Here is a 16,942-nt window from a genome sequence, read left to right as displayed (position 1 = left end):
CCTTGGCATTGGATTTTCCAGGGGAACGTGTCCTCAAAGCGTCTACAAAGTATGTTGTATGGTGTTATGTGTCTTGTACGAGTACGACGTACGGAGGACTCCGTACAGGATAGGATAGGAGACCACCACAAGGCCTCTGCGATAAAGAATATCCACTTCTAAATTGGGATTTCTGGATCGGGTATGAGACATTTTATTATTTCCGAGTTCACATGGAATTTCGCATTCACACATAATAATCATATCTGTGAAGGATCAATAATTTTCGCAATCAACCGTGTGACTCGAAGTGAAGCTAGCCTATGTTGTATGTTGCATATCAATTGATTAGGAAAATGATCTCGAAAGTACCGATTGAAAAAGCTAACCTAAGGCAGAGAGATATAAATTGCAAACTTGACCCACTCGAGCACTTCACTAGCACCGGTTAATTTCAGAAGCCCTGCATCCTAGTCGACACCTAGTCGACAATAGGTCGCTAGTGCCAAACTGCGAGCTTAGTCTATGGATAGAGAGAGGGGGGGGGGAGAAGTTTGAGGGGATCATTGTTGATAGCAGACAAAAATGAACTGCAGCGGACTCCCGTCTGCCTCAGTCCCCAGTTCAGATGTGGATATATACAACCAATCCAATCCTAGCTCCTCCGTGGTGCCCACTCTGTAACATATTGTTTCGCAACCGTATCGACAGTTCTCAGGCCTCCAAAATATGTACTAGGCACCATTAGGATGCAACATTGTAATCATTGCTTGATACAATGGGACAATCATGTTTCAGGAACGAGTCAATCATCCGACAGGCTTCTAAACGCTTCTACGTTACTGGCTACGAAATACTCGATCTACAATGGCCGCAAAGAATTTGTGCCTCTGATGGACCTCTCCACCTCTGAACATTTGCTAGAAATTTAATATATATTTTATAGGGGGTTTCTTTTTCTCCCTCAGTTGTCAAGATGGGGAACGCAATAGGGGCGCATAGTGCACCACAGCATCGGCCGTTACAGTAGTTTGCAGTCTGCCTGTGGTAATTGCTCAAAAGGGACCCTTCCGGGAGCTGAGTTTTGGCCGAGATTCTCATCTAGCCACGGGGTACAACATAGGACGCGCGGAGAGGCTGCCGCAGCTGGGGGAGCAACGCTAGCGCATAGAGACAACCAAGTAAGGCCACACGGTTTGTCCATGGCTGGTATGGTTGGCTCTTCACTGACAAGGCAGCTAGATTCTATGTTGTAGGCTAAACGAGTGCTTTCTACTCTGTACTCTGTACGAATACGAAGTTGTTCAATGCAATTGGAAGGTGAAACATGTTGTAGGATAACTTAAAAATGTCTCATAGAACAAACTTCTATGTTGTACGGAGTAATAGAAGTCACGTTTCAGATCAAAAATAGGAGGCTTGCTGTTAAGCCCCCAGCTGCGTAATATCGACTTTAATATGGGGGTTTACAGTAAGGAACTGAGATAGAATTCTTGTTACAGCCAGCGATCGGATAATTTGTTTTCGAATGAAAAAGAGAACTCTCAGGTGAGGTATTCATAAGATACAATACGAGACAATCCTTTATAGATTTAGGCCATATTGAAGGAGGCAAATGCTACCTATTGATAGTACTCCGCACATGCGTCTTTTATGACACCTGTGTTGGTGGGATGTTCAAAATAGGCATCAAATACGTTTTTCGGGGATATTTTTGAAAATAAGACAATGTAGAGATAGCCATAACCTCCAACATATAATAGCAACCCATGGAATGACGTTGAAATAAGTCTCTGAAGCATAAAACCCACCCCAGTAGATACCGGATCTCAGCGGAAGCTGGAGCTTGGGGAACGCGTTTGGGCGGAGCCGCAGAACACACAACACGGCAACACGGCAACACGTAAACACACTTGCAGCTTTTACAGCTTTCGCAACTTAACACCCACCTTCAAGAAAACTGCAAAGAATCCCAATCCTCCACAATGTCTGCCTTCGCGCCCGAAGACTCAGACAACGATTACTCGTACGCCGAGGTCGACCCCGGGGAAACCACCCCTCCAATTCCCCAATCAATGGGCGACACAGACGCCTCGCACGGCCGAGCTCACTCGAATAACCCCCTCATGGGATCCGATAATCCCCTTGTGTCAGATCTGGAGCAGGAAGTGCTGGAAGAATACGCTCGATTGCTGCGGAATGTCAACCAGGTACGTGGGAGAAGGCCTTGATCTGAGCTTTGTGGGGCAACCTCTTCACAGAAGAAGGAAACAAACGATGTTTTTTTTTTGAAAAAAAAACATTGGAAATTACATGAACCGTCAATATTAGTTATACTGGTTACTGATCAATGCCTCGAGTGCAGCTCTCCGATAAACTCGCCGACCTCGCCGGCTCGCCCGCTTCTATGCCCCTCGATGGCCTTCGTCTCCTTGAACGCAAGACTGCGACTGTATGCACCCTGCTTAAGGCCAGTGTGTATAGCATTGTCTTGCAGCAGCAGATCTGGAATGAGAATGAAGAGCAACAGCAGCAACAGCAGAATGAGGATCGGCATTTTCAGGACCACGAGTATCAGCATGGAGGATATGAGGGAGAGGGAGACATGACATTCCAATAAGGGAGGAAGACATGAACATTGTCTATTGCGTTTGAGGGTTATTTTTTTGTTTACTCGCGTATTATACCCGGGGTGTTGTTTTCAAGTTTTCGTTTTGGCGCGAATCAGATGATGTTTATGCAAAAGAACCTGTTGATATATGATTTTCCAGATATGCTGTGAATAGCCCAGAATACTGGAGGATTGGAGAATTGATGACCCGTCATGTTTAACAACCAACTTATAGAAGTACATGCAAAAGACACAAGAAGAAGAGGAAGGAAAAGAGAAGCATTATATACACGCTGGGACGAAACAGCAAGGTAAGGCCATGGGGCGGCCCTAAATCTTACCTGCATAGTACACCTTGCGCACATCGACGATCTTCCTGCCGAGTGCGTGAGCAACCTGCTCTGGGTTACGCTGGCTCATGAGCGCCTCGTAGGCAGCCTTGACTGTGTTCATTTGATTCCTTGAGCGACCAACTCGGGCAGAGAGATCGTGAATGCCGGCAGCGCGGCACATCTCGTAGATGAGGTATTGGACACGAAGTCCGAAACCTGTTGTTGTTAGCGAAAAGGAACATATTTGGGGAGATGAAACGAGACATACCTGGTGGACGGTGCATCAGCTGCAACTCTGTGGCACCCACCTTACCCTTGACATCGCCAAAGATGGTTCGGTTCTCGTAGCGGGGAATGGGTTGCATGTTTCGGATAGCACGGTATTGCGACTGGATCTTTGCGTCGGAGGGTTCATCGGACTTGGCCTCACCGATACCCAGCAGACCATTTGCGTTACCGGCAATGGAAAGACGGTATGCACGGCGGACCTTTCCTAGTCGAGTCTGGTTGGTGACGCTGTGTGAAACAAGAGTCTTGGTGCGGAGGCCCTTGACCTGGCTCTCCGTGTAGCCCGTGGCCAGGAGCAGGCTCTTGAGGGCGTCTGTCATTTCCTCGGCCTCCGCTGACCGCTCCTTCTCGCCCTTCTCGGCTGCTGTCTTCCGCTCTTCGACGCGGGGCTCATCGATGGTCTCACCGGGTCCGAAGAGATCCGGAACAAGTGCGCTATGAGGGGCCAGCTCGCTCTCCTCCTTGCCGTGGGTAACGCGCAGGTTGTCCGCGAACTTAACGAAGTCTGCACCTGTCGCGTTATCGGGCATTTCATAGAAGAATCGGCCGAAATCCTTCGCAAAATCATCCTCGCTCTTCAGCTTGAAGTTGTAATCCGAGTTCGACTCCGGGGCGCGTTGGTGTCGATCAACGCCGGGCTCAATCACCGAGAAGTCATCGATGTATTTGAATGCCATGGGATCACTACGTTCGTACATCTGTTCTGCCAGGTCCTTCGGGTCGATAGCGGATTCGCCGGCTTCGATGGCGGCCATCTGTGCCTCCGAGTACTCCTTGGCGAGCTGAGCCTTCTGCTCTTCCGTGTAAGGCTTGTATCCATCCACCTGAGGAGCCTTAACATTGGGGAATTTGGGTTTCCGGTTCGAGAGAGGCGCGGGAGTAGGATGGAATTGGCGTCGAGGAACTCGCGTGCTTGGGCCGGCAGCACGGGTGAAGCTGCATAAAAGGCATCGTGCTGGCCGTGTGACGTTCATGATGACGGTGCGATGAGCTCCCCAGCCAAAAATAGGCCGGTTAAGAGCTTTAAAAATAAAGAAAAAGGCGAAATGCGGAGACAATTGGGGGACGCAAAAGCAAAAGAGGCCAGTCGGAGGTGAAGCGTCGGGATGAATTTCTTTCTTGCGGGCGGTCAGTCTCCAACCAATCAACGACGCGTTAGATGCGTTTCTAATAAATTTCCCATTCGATGATTTTCGTTCCAGAAATTATTTCGCTGTCGCTTTCCAACTTATATGTTTGCAATACGGTCATCTGTTAGGCGCTTGACTTCTTCTTTGTCTTCTCAGACACTAACGGCTCTTCAAGTGCGCCCAGCCTCCAAATTATATCATCAACGCCGTTCAACGAATGCGCCAGTCCCCGCAATAATGCAGAACGGTCCCAAGAAACACTTCGACGGCAAGCGCAAGAAGGCGAAGGTCGACAAGAACAACAAGAGCAGTGGGCATGATGAAGTATTGCTTTGCGATATCAATCAACTTCTCAAACGCAACGAGACCGAGCAGGACGGCGACAGCGAGCCTCTGTCCCTTCCCGAGAAGTTTACTGAGATAGATGTCAAGATTGTGGAGCTTTCCTCCACAGGCGATGGTCTAGCGCTCGCCGAGAATGGGAAATATGTCTATGTTGTTCCGTTCACGGTCCCCGGAGACACCGTGCGGGTCAAATTGGTCAAGCATTTCGAGTCATTGTCATACAGTCTGACCGATTTTGTCAAGGTGATCGAACCGGGTCCCCAGAGAAACGATGCGCTGATTGGATGCAAATACTTCGGGGAGTGCTCTGGGTGTCAGCTTCAGATGATGTCCTACGAGGACCAGCTTGCTCACAAGCGGCGCATCGTGGAGAAAGCCTATGCCAATTTCTCTGGGTTGATCCCGGAGCTTGTTCCCACCATTGGAGAAACCTTTGCTTCGCCAATGCAATTTGGGTATCGCACAAAACTCACGCCGCATTTCGCACAAGGTGGCGCCGGCAAAGGCTCTAAGCAGGACGGCGAAGAACCGCAGGTTCCCCCGATTGGATTCACATACAAGAACCGACGACTGGATATGGATATCGAAGACTGTCCCCTTGGAACAGACATTGTGCGCCGCGGACTCACCAGTGAGAGGAAACGAGTTGCAGAGAACATCCGTTCTTACAAACGAGGTGCCACTCTCCTGATGCGGGAGTCTACCGCACGAATCCCCAAAGACGCCGCGCCTACCGCCGAGGGAGAGACTCCCACTGTTGGTGGTATCGCTGCCACTCCTAACGTAGACACGGGCGATGTGATCCGCATCGAGCACGAAAACTACATTGAAGAGAAGCGTTGCGTCACAGACAACAACGCCACGTCCTTCGAGTACGTCGATGACTATATTTTCAGCAACAAGGCAGGTGCTTTCTTCCAAAACAACAACTCGATTTTGTCCGGCTTCACAGAGTACATCCGCTCGCAAGCCATTCCCGCAGGCAACGACCAAGACGCAAAGCCCATCAAGTACCTCTTGGACGCATATTCCGGCTCAGGCCTGTTCACAATTACCCTCTCCCCATTGTTCAAGTCCAGTCTTGGTGTCGATATTGGAGGCGATTCGATCGTTTCGGCACGTGAGAATGCTCGTGCAAATAATCTTCCAAACACAGGCTTCGCTGCTGCCGATGCCGCTACTCTCTTCAAGGACGTTCCGTACCCATCAGATCAGACATTGCTGGTTATCGACCCGCCTCGCAAGGGTTGTTCAGAAGACTTCCTGCGCCAGATGCTTGATTTCAAGCCGCGTCGTGTTGTCTATGTCAGCTGTAACGTCCATACCCAGGCTCGTGATGTTGCTGTTATGGTGCAGGGTGATGAGAAGCAGAATGTTCGCTATGAGATTGAGAGCGTCCGTGGCTTTGATTTCTTCCCTCAGACCGGCCATGTCGAGGGTGTGGCTATTTTGAACCGTACTTCTTTCCCTCAGACTGAGACTGTTTGAGTGATGGGATGTCTGAAAAGTAATAGTCTTTGGCCTTTATGGGTTATATATCTTTCTGATGCATACTGTGTGGCGTTCTGGGAGGAAAATGTCAAAAAGCATGATGGCAATAGTGGATATGTACACTTTTTAATACATTTTCATTTTCATTCTCGATTTTTTTCCAAGAAATTCGGGCTACATACTGCCAATTCGCTCTACGTTGTAAATTGCCTTCGAGTTCACTTGTAGAAAATGCCGATGAACACTGGCGCCAAGCCGTTTTGGGTAAAAAGAACATAGAGAGCACCACCGGAGGGAGGAAGAAAGAAAGAAAGAAAGAAAAGAGATAAACAAACTATGAACAAAAGGCTGAGCTACATCGATTGACAAGTATCTAATGATAAGGTTTACTCATTTTCACCTTACGAGCTTCCAGGGCCACCAAGCAGCGCGAACCGCCGCACAATGCTGGGACCTATCTCGTCATACTCCGCCTTAGTGTGGCAGTAGCTCCGGAACTCGGGAGTCTGGCCCAGCAGACTACCTCCGAACCAGGGACCGTGGCGCTGGCGCTTGTGGGTGACAACAGCGACATCGAGACCACCACTCCGTGCGCCACCGCTGCGAGCCTCGGAGGCACGGATTCGAGCATCCACCAAGTGACGAATGTCACGCTGTAGACGACGGCCAAAGTCCTTGTACAGAGTAGAACCACCAGAGAGCACAATGTTTTTATAGAGACCTCTCCGGACGTCAATGGGGGAGGACTGGATGACGCCGTCAACAACATTGGGAAGCGGGGTGAGGAAGTCGGACGAGTAGATTTCGGGGTTGAAGAAAATCTCCGGGGCGAGGAAACGTTCGTATCCAATGTCGATGTTTATACTCCGCCCGTTCGGCGCAGTGACGGTGTGCTTCAGGAAGCGATCCGGCTCGCGGTCGTAACGTGCGAACTCCTTGACAATATCGGGGCTGACGTAACAGTACTCTTCCTTCACTTTCTCTGCTGTCTTTAAGCTGCTGTCGGGCTCTCCACGGTCACGTAGCAAGCTCTGCACGAAATATGTAATGTCTCGTCCGGCAATCGGGATACTCTTGATAGAAGACCCGATGACGTAGCCCTCGGCGACAGGGATAACGTGGGTAACACCGTCACCCGAGTCAATGACTGTTCCAGTGAGGGATCGGTCCGTCACCTTCGAGGATGTCCACGAGGCAGCAAGAGCGAGCACTGCTTGCACAGCAATGTAAAGACCGGCGCAGTTGAAGGACTCGAACATGATTTCGGCGGTGTTCTCGCGGTTCTCGGGAGGGTTGAGAGGCTATAATCCAGAAATGTCAGGTCTCATCGTGTTAAATCCAGCCTACTGGCAGCATATGCAGTCGCCTTACAGGTTCGGTAAGTAGGAAGTAGTGGTCCTCGGGCTCCACGCGCAGATATTTGAAGATCGAGTTCGACCAGAATCGTTCCATGTGGTCCCAGTTCTCGATCTGTCCGTGCCGGATGGGGTAGTTAACACCATATCCTGGGCCACTGCCCGCAGCCAGCGCTTCGTCACCGATAAAGAAATCCAGGTCCTCCGTGCCACGCTTCGCGGATAGGTTGGAGCTACCGCTGCCAGCACCTAAGAAGGAGGGCTTGTTTGCGACTGGGGGCCGGCCCCCGGAGCTTCCAGTACTTCCAGCACCAGCCTTGGTTGCAATTGCGGTCGGAAATACAAAGGAGGGGGAGTCGTTACCGGCGAAACCTGGAATAGTGGAGGTAGCATGTCAGCCTAATCTGTGATCGCGAGCTCCCTAACCACTACAGACAGCACATACCAAGCTTGGAATAGCCAGTTCCACTAAAGGAAAGTATAGAGTCAGCATGGAATATTATTTTGATACTTGCAGCTGTGAACTTACTTGTCCATGACAACGGCTGGTGTTTGGGACGCCATGGCGGGTGGTTAGGCCTGGGCACAATCACAATGTAGTAAGGGGCTGAAAGAAGTGTAGGCGATGTATACAACAAGGCAATAATGAGGGAATCGGCTGAATCTCAATTGGTAGCCGAAATTGCCCTGACTTCAAGAGACTAAGAGGACAGGCAGACAAGGCGGGGGGAGATGCAGTGCCCGGAGGTCCGATTACCTAAGGGGTCACACGTCAACCAGTAGACATCATGTGCCGGGAAGTATCAAAACATCCTCCTCTTCGACATAAGAAAGCAAATTCAAGCAACCATTGAAGGTATGCTGCCTCGGTGATGCCAATTTTACCTAATTATGGTTGAGAAGTGAAACTTGACCAAAATGGAAAGAACGACCAGTGTTATGGGAACTCACATAAATTCGCAATATTTTCTTACTGTCCATTCACACATCTTCAATCCCTAAGACTCTCATTCTTCCTCAGTCTTTTCTTATTCCTACTTTATCATTTCTGATGCGCGAGGGCGCGTAAAGTGCTGTCTTTCGTTCTGTGTATTCTTTTCTCACCTCAACACGGATGGTCTCGCCGTAGGCTCTTGTCTTCTCTCGCTTCACTCCCCGTCCCAAATTCGGCCATAGCATTAGAGCATTGGTTTCAGTGGTTCTTTAGCCTGAAAGCCCAGGGTGCCACTCTTTCTCATTTGAAGTGCAGAACCCACAACGAGCTACTGCATTTTGATCAACAATCTGCAAGTGCATCGCTTCGCACACGCGTCCAAGATCTCCTAGTTCACGCGCAGCATCCATATCTTCACTTTGGCCTGATCTCGTGGCAAACGGCGTATTATCCACCTATCTGATTCGATATATCTTTGATACTCGGGCCCAATCGGCAACGCTTTCCTTGCGTCAAGATTCGAAATTTTATGCGCGAAATCCCTTTTTTGACCCCGACCTGATACCTCGGTCAATCGTGCACAAGCCTGTGGTAGATCCCAAATTGCACTTCCCAACCCTTTTAATATGTCGCAAACCCCCGGGAACGAGGGCATTTGTGCCATATTTATTCATGCTGGAGCGGGATTCCACAGCCATGAGAATGAGCACAAGCATTTGAAGGCCTGTGAAATGTCAGTCTCAGTCTCAGTCTTTGATATATTTGATGGTTACACAGTCTAACAAGTGAATTGAATTAGAGCAGCGCTCAAGGCCATGGCATTCTTAAAGAGTGGTGGCACCGCTGTTGACGCCGTCGAAGCAGCCCTGATGGTGCTTGAAGATAACCCGATTACAAATGCAGGGTTTGGAAGCAACCTGAACGCAAAGGGGGTGGTCGAAGGCGATGCCTCGATTGTCGACCATAATGGGCTAAGCGGAGCGGTCGGAGCTGTGCCTAGTAAGTTTGTTGTGTCTCGTTCTCAGAAAGTCTTGTCTAACGCGTGGGACCGTTAGACATCAAGAATCCGATCATGCTTGCTCGGAAGATTTATGACAAGTCCAATGTACAGATGGGCATGTCAAGGGTGCCCCCAAACTTCTTGGTCGGAGAAGGTGCCAAGGACTTTGCATGGGAGCACGGCATGGTGATCATTCCAGAGGAAGCTTTGATCTCGCCCGTCGCCCTAGAACGTTACGAGGTATGGGCCGCAGAAGTAAAGGATTACGAAAATGAACACCGCGGCGAAGCAATTGATCCCTGGATTCGCCGGCCCATGACCCCCCTTGACACTCGTCTTGAACGTCTCGAGCGTGCTTCTCAATCAGGAGCTCATACTGCCATCCATGCAGTGGATGAGGAAATTAGAACTCTGCCTGATCCAAGCGTTTTTGCAGATGTGAAGGGGCGCCGGCGAGCATCGCTGGAGCATCAAACTCAGAAAAAGGCCAAGCTCACAAATTCACACCTACCTGTGCAGCCTGTCTCAACTTTATCACCATCTCGCGATGGCAGCCCCGATTCTGCAGATAGTGAACAAGATGACGAGGATACGATCACGGACACTGTTGGCGCGATTGCCATTGACAAGTATGGAAATATTGCAGCAGGGTCTTCTTCTGGTGGCATTGGCATGAAGCACCGAGGTCGAATTGGACCCGCAGCCCTCATTGGCATTGGCACACATGTTATTCCGCGAGACCTGACTGATCCGGATGGAACCACATGTGCAGTCGTTACATCTGGGACCGGGGAGCTCATCGCCTCAACACTGGCGGCGAGCACCTGCGCGCAAAGGATGTACTACAGTCAGAAGATGGGCGACAATGGTGTTTTTACCCCGGTGATGGAAGAAGATGCCCTCAAATCATGGATGAAAAGGGAGTTTAACGGTGCGTTTTCTTTTTCTTTCACTGCTATAATTTTACAACACTAACACTTGTTTGCTTATGTCTGTTAGAACACAGTGCTGTGAGTAACAGCATTCTCTTTGGGGCCCTCGGAGTGGTCGTCGTGAAGAAAAACAATTCAGGCATCGAACTCTACTTTGCTCACAACACCGACTCCTTCGTGAGTCTCTCATTACTATCACTGTGTAAGACCTATTGCTAAACATATTTTACAGGCCATTGCCTCTATGTCCAGCAATTCGAACAAACCGTCTTGTCTAATGTCGCGAGGCTCCCGCGGAACCATTGCCCAGGGCGGTTGCCGAATCAGTTTTCCAGATTGCTGTAAGTTCATCATCAATTTGAATATATAAGCTGTGAGTATTGACACGAATAATTTAATCAGGATTGCAATGCACCCTGGACGAAGACTACAACTATGTTGTAGCGAAACCTCTTTGCTCTGCTGACTTCTGGTCGGTTGGTCCTCATCAATGGGCGAGGTGGTTTTCGCCCTCAACCACCTGTATCTGCTTCAGTCCGCCCTCTCCCCTTTACGTTCTCTGCGTTGCGATACCCAATTCCCCGTTGTGTTTCTTGACCTTGCGGCACCAATGATTCGCCTACATGGTGACAGGATCGCAAGACGAGCGACTGCTTTAATGGCTCTTTCTTGCTGTCTCTGGACAGTCTTCTTTTCTGAGACCGGGCACCGATAATGTGATTAGAGTATCTTTCAAAGGGCCCCGGCGCTCCTTCCCGTGTGCACCTACTCGTTTCACACTAGTAAAATGAGAGTTGTCCCAAATCATTTCCTTGTAAACCAGCTACATGTAGTGTTGCTCATAGCATCAAGCCAAGTGTGTTCCAGGAGTAATACCAACCCGCACTTGATAGATTCAGGTCCCACGAGAAGGGGTTTCCCCCCTAGCAATATGATCTTCCACAGAAGAGATATCAAGGGCCCGGCGTAGGCGTTGACATGGGCGTCCCCGCCCCGGATGCCCCATTAACACGCTTCTTCTTCTTCTTTTTCCTTGGCAACAGGGCAGGCTTAGCATTATCTCCGATATCTAGGTGCGTGCCACAAGTCATGCAGTCACTACCAGGGGGCGGCTCGCAGAAGATACTGAGACAAATGGAGCACACGAAGCCAACATCAACCACCCGGCGATGACAAAAGCAAGCAGCCCGGAAATCGACATCCACCCGCGTGGGAAGAACCAAATGGCGGCGCGAGCGCTGATCTGGCAAAAATGCCATCATCAAATACTGCAGCAGGCCTCGCGGCTCAGCAAGAGCCATATAAACTCCCTTGGTAGCATCAGACGCCTGCTGCAAGAAGACTGCATCACCGCTGAGCTTGCACACATCGATGGGGATGTTCAAGCGCTGGCAGGCGAATATGCTGTTCATGACAGGAATATACTGGTGCGCAGCATCAGTAGACCCGCTCACAGAAATGACTAAGATGCGACTCTGCAACCGCTCGTCCTCGTTTGAGGCTGAGTATCGATTGGCAGATGTGCTCGCACCCCCGCCGTTGCCGTTGCCGTTGCCCTCGGCCGCTGCGTCTTCGGCGTTGGCACCGCCGTGCTCCTCCGCCCAAGCGAGCGTGCGTCGGTTCGTGTGGCTCAGGGCGAGGGTTAATGCGCCCGCTAACATCGTGGACATGTTGCCGCGCAGATCATCGCCGGTCGTTGAGTCCATTAGGTCTTTGAGGTTGCGGGTGACTTGTTCTTCGACGATGCGGAAGGGGCGGTATTTGTTTGTTTCGGAGGGTTGGGTATCGCTTGCGCCGTTCATTGTGACGTCGCCGTCACGATCGGCGGTGCCGTTTCGGGGTGCATTGTGGGATGGGTAGAGCCATGCTGCTTTTTGGCTGTGCGATGCGACTACGGCGACTTCGTTCGCATAGTTGCAGGCGAGATGGGCGTTGATGAAGACTAGGATGTTGGCGATTGCTTTGGAGAGTGGGAGGGAGTCTTCGAGGATGGCCCAGGCGTGTGGATTTGTGTCGATTACTATTGTGAGCAGGGATGGGGAGAGTTCTAATTGGCGATCTGATTAGCAAGTTGTTGGCCTGTTGCAGAGGGCAGAGAATACGGACCTGTGGCTCCTAACTCATAATGCTCCGAGGCATCCACGGAATTCATTGCGTTGAGACGGGGGATCAGTCGAAGTTGGTGTTCATTATTGTGAGTTGGGGCTCTCTCAGTGTGATACCCGGCCGGTCAGACTGGAAACCAAGGTGCTGCATACACAGGCAGAATTGATTTGAAGTCCAAGCTCTAATTAGCAGCGGCATGTGAGTTGAGGATCTTGAAGCGATAAGCCAGTCACGGGGTGATAACAACTGCTATAGCTCCAGCTATCATCTATTCTTATATGTCTTTCCAATATATGACTCCCAACATCTGGATTCGGATTTCATATGTTTTACATACTAACACTGACTTGACTCTTTGGGATCTTCAACTGACTCACAAGCAATTTGGAGCTTAGACTGGGACTCAACACCCCAATCGGATTGACCCCCACACCGTGAAGCCTTGGGTGACTGAAATTACCTCGAATTTATGAGCATCTTTTGTTGAGAGATGTGTTCTCCTTTCGGTCGATTTGAAAGACAGGCGATGGTATCTCTTGGCACATCCCTTGAACGCGCCAAGATGAAACTATTGCATGTGATGTTCTCTAGTGGGTTTCAAGGCGGATGCCTTCTTATGATCTACAAGAATGGTTCCAGCGACGCCGGAGTCCGCAGGATATGTCGGATACCTTGGAACATGACTTCCGAGGTTGTAACACAAAAATAACAAAAGGGCTACCTGCAGGTAAGCTGAGTATATTGTATATGCTTATCGAGAACGTGATGGTGTCCATCGCTGTGGTTGGTGTCTTATCGGGCCAATTGATAATGGCGATTCGTGAAGGAAAATGGGCGTGAAACTGTAAGATCCGGTATATTACAATGTACATCCCAGATGGTCCGGGGAAAAGAAAAAGTAAATGGTGTCATTTTTAGGAATTCCAACAGGCCAACGCGGCAAACCGAAATAAGATAAATATATAACTTACATTTTCCTTCTTCCACTCCTTTTTCCTTTTTCCCCATAAAAAGCGGTTGTCTGTTCCCACCTTATCGCTCTTCTTTCTCCGCTCCGCTCTCCCCTCACCTAGGAAAAAAAAAAGCGCATCCATCCACTTTAACTTCATTGAACCACAACTGGAGACTTGATTTCTGGTCTTCTCTCGCGCAACCCTGCAATGGTTCAAGCAACGGGCGAAGAGCGCGCTGTACACCTGGCCCGGGAGGCTGTCGAACTGGTCGACGCGGGCCACCGAGAGGTCAGTGATCTATTTCTTGACTCCCAAAAGGAAGCTAGCGGAACACTGACATGTAGCTTACTCAATAGGCTGCTTCCCGGAATCTTAGAGAAGCCCTTTCAATCGCCCCCGAAAATCCTCAAGTGAAGGCCGCCTTCCTGAAAGTTCAGCATGAAGACAAAGACGGCCACCAGCTTCTCGATCTCTGCCGCCGATACACCACACAGAATGATGAAAATGCCGGCAAAGAAGCTGCTACTTATCTCCGAACCGATGGTCTAAAATCCCCAGAAAGTGTCGCCTTGGAATGCCTCAAATTGTTGCTCGCACAGCGCCCCCACTCTCTATCGACGACGCAGGATGAGATCATATCTGGGTTGGTGCGACAGAACGTCAGTGTTCGACAGTATTTCTCTACACAGCTCCAGACTTCTGTCACAGCATTCTTCGATGAGATATATGATCGGGGTGATGGAGCAGCGGTCTGTCTGGACACGGTGGTGTTGGACCCCACCGTGTGGACATCGGAGGAAACACGATCCCACTGCGAGAGTGAACTCTTCCAGCTTTTCATTGCAAAGTTGATGGAATCGGGCCATGATCTCGATGGCCGCTCTTTAAAGGGAATTACTCGTTTACTCGCTGTTCACGCCGTTGAACTCGAACATTTGATCGACGATGAAGGGCTCGAGGTGATCCTCTCATCCCTGGACAACCGGTTGCCGCTAGAAGTTCGGAGCCAGGCGACCTTAGCTACTGCGAAATATCTCGAGGTCGCCAAGGAGCCGGGCGAGAAGAAGCTTTTGACACTGATTATGTCCATTCTTGGCAAAGGGCGCGTCAGTGATCTCATCGTTGCTTTCTCGGCGGTGGCCGCCATCTTCCCCGTGGCTCCCTCCACAGCTGCCAATCTCTTCTTATCGGAAGAATTCATGGCCTTCCTCCTCCCAATGGCATCCCGAGACACCAAGAGCAAGAAGGTCGAAGTTCCCGTGTTGGAACTTCTTAATGCGGCTTGCATTAACCGTCCGTGCCGCGAGGCTGTTTCAAAGAAATTTGGGGAATGGTTGTCACATATCCTGACCAATGGAAGTGATAATAGCTCAGAATTGGCTGCAGTGGCCCTGGCAAAGATCCGGGCATCTGAGCCCGAGAAACCCTCGGCTGGCAACGGTAAGGTCTTGGAACAAGACAGCGAGTCTGAACTAGTTCATCGATTCATGGGACTGATGTCTGAACAAAAGGTTGAACACAACTCCCACGCAATCGAAGGATTGGCTTATACTTCGGTGAAGCCGTCCGTTAAGGATCAACTTGCCAATGATCCGGGTTTCCTACGAAACTTCATTGCGGCTATGAAACAAAACACTAGCGACTCATCCGTGCTCTATGGCGGCTTGATGGTAATTTTGAACCTCACCAAATTCTTACCCAACCTATCTGAAGAGCAAAGGAAGATGGCACAGCTGAAGGATTATGCGGACCCGTCTACCGGAAAGGTGAAGGCAGCACCAGAAATAGATATTCGAGATGAAGAGGAAGCTGTCCTGGCACGATGTGCCGCCGTTATCGATGCAGGCATCATGACTCTGCTCGTTGAGTGCGGCCGGATCTCCTTGCCTTCTACAAATGAACTCACGGCAAAGATTCTACTATCCTTGACAAGGCCGCAAAGGTCCCGTGGAACACTGGCCCAGCAAGGTGCTGTGAAGCTATTACTTGGCCTTGCAGCCCCAAAACAGAGTAGCGCTGGCCCTGTAACGAACGAAACGACACGCATCGCATCCCATGCGCTGGCCCGCATCCTTATCTCCGTTGATCCTTCACATGTGTTCCCATCATCCGGATTTCCCCAGGTTACATCCGCCATCCGCCCCCTTCTCTCTCTTCTCTCATCACCCGACACTGCCTCGTTCTCCGCCGACCAACCTCGCGACCTACTCCCAGTGTTCGAAAGTCTCTTAGCTCTGACGAACCTCGCTTCGTACCCGCATGACGACTCTGCACCTGAGCTCACGGTCCGGGAAGGCTGGTCTGCAGTGGAAGATCTCCTTTTGTCTAGCAATGCTCGGGTTCAACGAGCTGCCTGCGAACTTGTTTGTAATCTGATGACCTGCGAGTCCGGTGTCATCAAGTTCGCGGATGGCTCCAAGCAAGCGGCCCAACGCCTTCACATTCTGCTGGCTCTGACCGATGCTGATGATGCTCCGACGCGACGGGCTGCCGGCGGAGCTCTTGCGATGTTGACAGAGTTCGATGCCGCCATAGCAGCTGTCCTGGACCGACCACGGGGCGTTGAACTGCTATTAGGACTGTGCCAAGAGGATGACGATGCCTTGGTTCACCGAGGTGTGGTCTGTGTGCGCAACTTCACTTGTGTCGCGACAGGTGACATCGGAACCCGAGCCAAAGCTGCCGTTCGCACAGCAGGAGGAATTGATGTTCTCACTGCATGTCTCAAGAAGACCAAGAACCAAGCGGTGCTACAGGCTGGAGTAGAGGCCTTGAAGCCACTGATCTAATGACAGGCATGACCGTTCAATGTCTTTCACTTTCGGGCAGACTTTTTTTTTACGTTTTCCATTTGCATGTATGTGGCTTTGGGATGGACTGGCTGATCCAGTGGAGTTTTTTTTGTTTTTTTTTGCAATTGTTCCTTTGTTTTTTCATGCCTTTTTTAATGAGTTTCCGAGATGACCTCCTGATCACGAGCACAGCGACGGATTTAGCGATTGCTTTTTTCTTAGGACGCCCAAGGGAGGCGTTCAATCTATGGAAGCACACAGAGTGCAATGGGTTGCATACTAGCTTTTTGACATAGAATTATGAATGGCTCGATCTTACCCCCCAACTTCCGACTTGAGCACCTGACTATCAATATAATTCCCAACCGAGTGTCACCAAGCCTGTGTGGCGCTGATATAGTTCTACAGTGTAGGGTCACGGGGTCTCCCCGTATTGGATCCCTGGAACTTTCAGCCATTCAAGCTTCTAGGAACTTGACCGACATTCCTAGATACATTCCAGTTTAATTGATCCCTTTGTCTCTTGGAGGTCACAGAACACTTCTATACAGGGGGGGTCCGGGGTCGGACAATGACTTGACCGATGCCGATCATGTATGCTGCATGTGGGGGCTCAGAGATGGATCCTCTCTTCTCCTATTCGTATGACGTGGTAAAATCCAAAAATCCACAAAACTTTTGTGAGCTTCCGGAA

General features: G+C 50.2%; 7 protein-coding genes across 7 annotated transcripts; 4 read left to right on the top strand and 3 right to left on the bottom strand.

Annotated features, from left to right (window-relative positions):
- Positions 1 to 1,964: 1,964 nt before the first annotated feature.
- Positions 1,965 to 2,599, top strand: PEX2_087790 (DASH complex subunit DAD3 family protein; the record flags this gene model as incomplete). The annotated part of the gene is made up of 2 exons (XM_016746049.1): positions 1,965 to 2,189; positions 2,345 to 2,599. The coding sequence occupies 2 exons, from the start codon at positions 1,965 to 1,967 to the stop codon at positions 2,597 to 2,599; spliced, it is 480 nt and encodes a 159-aa protein (XP_016601654.1).
- Positions 2,600 to 2,920: 321 nt separating this feature from the next.
- Positions 2,921 to 4,184, bottom strand: PEX2_087780 (mitochondrial 37S ribosomal protein uS5m; the record flags this gene model as incomplete). The annotated part of the gene is made up of 2 exons (XM_016746048.1): positions 2,921 to 3,138; positions 3,191 to 4,184. The coding sequence occupies 2 exons, from the start codon at positions 4,182 to 4,184 to the stop codon at positions 2,921 to 2,923; spliced, it is 1,212 nt and encodes a 403-aa protein (XP_016601653.1).
- A 393-nt stretch (positions 4,185 to 4,577) lies between these two features.
- PEX2_087770 (tRNA (uracil(54)-C(5))-methyltransferase) lies at positions 4,578 to 6,173 on the top strand (the record flags this gene model as incomplete). The annotated part of the gene is made up of 1 exon (XM_016746047.1): positions 4,578 to 6,173. One exon carries the CDS (start codon positions 4,578 to 4,580, stop codon positions 6,171 to 6,173), a length of 1,596 nt encoding a protein of 531 aa, XP_016601652.1.
- A 404-nt stretch (positions 6,174 to 6,577) lies between these two features.
- Positions 6,578 to 8,095, bottom strand: PEX2_087760 (actin-related protein 3; the record flags this gene model as incomplete). Its single annotated transcript, XM_016746046.1, has 4 exons — positions 6,578 to 7,477; positions 7,548 to 7,903; positions 7,977 to 7,999; positions 8,061 to 8,095. The coding sequence occupies 4 exons, from the start codon at positions 8,093 to 8,095 to the stop codon at positions 6,578 to 6,580; spliced, it is 1,314 nt and encodes a 437-aa protein (XP_016601651.1).
- Positions 8,096 to 9,091: 996 nt separating this feature from the next.
- On the top strand, positions 9,092 to 11,011 carry PEX2_087750 (threonine aspartase 1; the record flags this gene model as incomplete). Its single annotated transcript, XM_016746045.1, has 6 exons — positions 9,092 to 9,198; positions 9,265 to 9,464; positions 9,521 to 10,396; positions 10,465 to 10,574; positions 10,630 to 10,737; positions 10,802 to 11,011. 6 exons carry the CDS (start codon positions 9,092 to 9,094, stop codon positions 11,009 to 11,011), a joined length of 1,611 nt encoding a protein of 536 aa, XP_016601650.1.
- A 339-nt stretch (positions 11,012 to 11,350) lies between these two features.
- On the bottom strand, positions 11,351 to 12,549 carry PEX2_087740 (TFIIH/NER complex subunit TFB4; the record flags this gene model as incomplete). The annotated part of the gene is made up of 2 exons (XM_016746044.1): positions 11,351 to 12,444; positions 12,504 to 12,549. 2 exons carry the CDS (start codon positions 12,547 to 12,549, stop codon positions 11,351 to 11,353), a joined length of 1,140 nt encoding a protein of 379 aa, XP_016601649.1.
- A 1,114-nt stretch (positions 12,550 to 13,663) lies between these two features.
- Positions 13,664 to 16,245, top strand: PEX2_087730 (UNC45-central domain-containing protein; the record flags this gene model as incomplete). Its single annotated transcript, XM_016746043.1, has 2 exons — positions 13,664 to 13,744; positions 13,813 to 16,245. The coding sequence occupies 2 exons, from the start codon at positions 13,664 to 13,666 to the stop codon at positions 16,243 to 16,245; spliced, it is 2,514 nt and encodes an 837-aa protein (XP_016601648.1).
- Between the last annotated feature and the right edge of the window lie 697 nt (positions 16,246 to 16,942).

The sequence above is a fragment of the Penicillium expansum genome, assembly GCF_000769745.1.
Source record: "Penicillium expansum strain MD-8 chromosome Unknown contig294, whole genome shotgun sequence".
Taxonomy (NCBI): domain Eukaryota; kingdom Fungi; phylum Ascomycota; class Eurotiomycetes; order Eurotiales; family Aspergillaceae; genus Penicillium; species Penicillium expansum.
The sequence above is the reverse complement of the archived record's forward strand: the minus strand, read 5'-3'. Positions and strand labels throughout refer to the sequence as shown.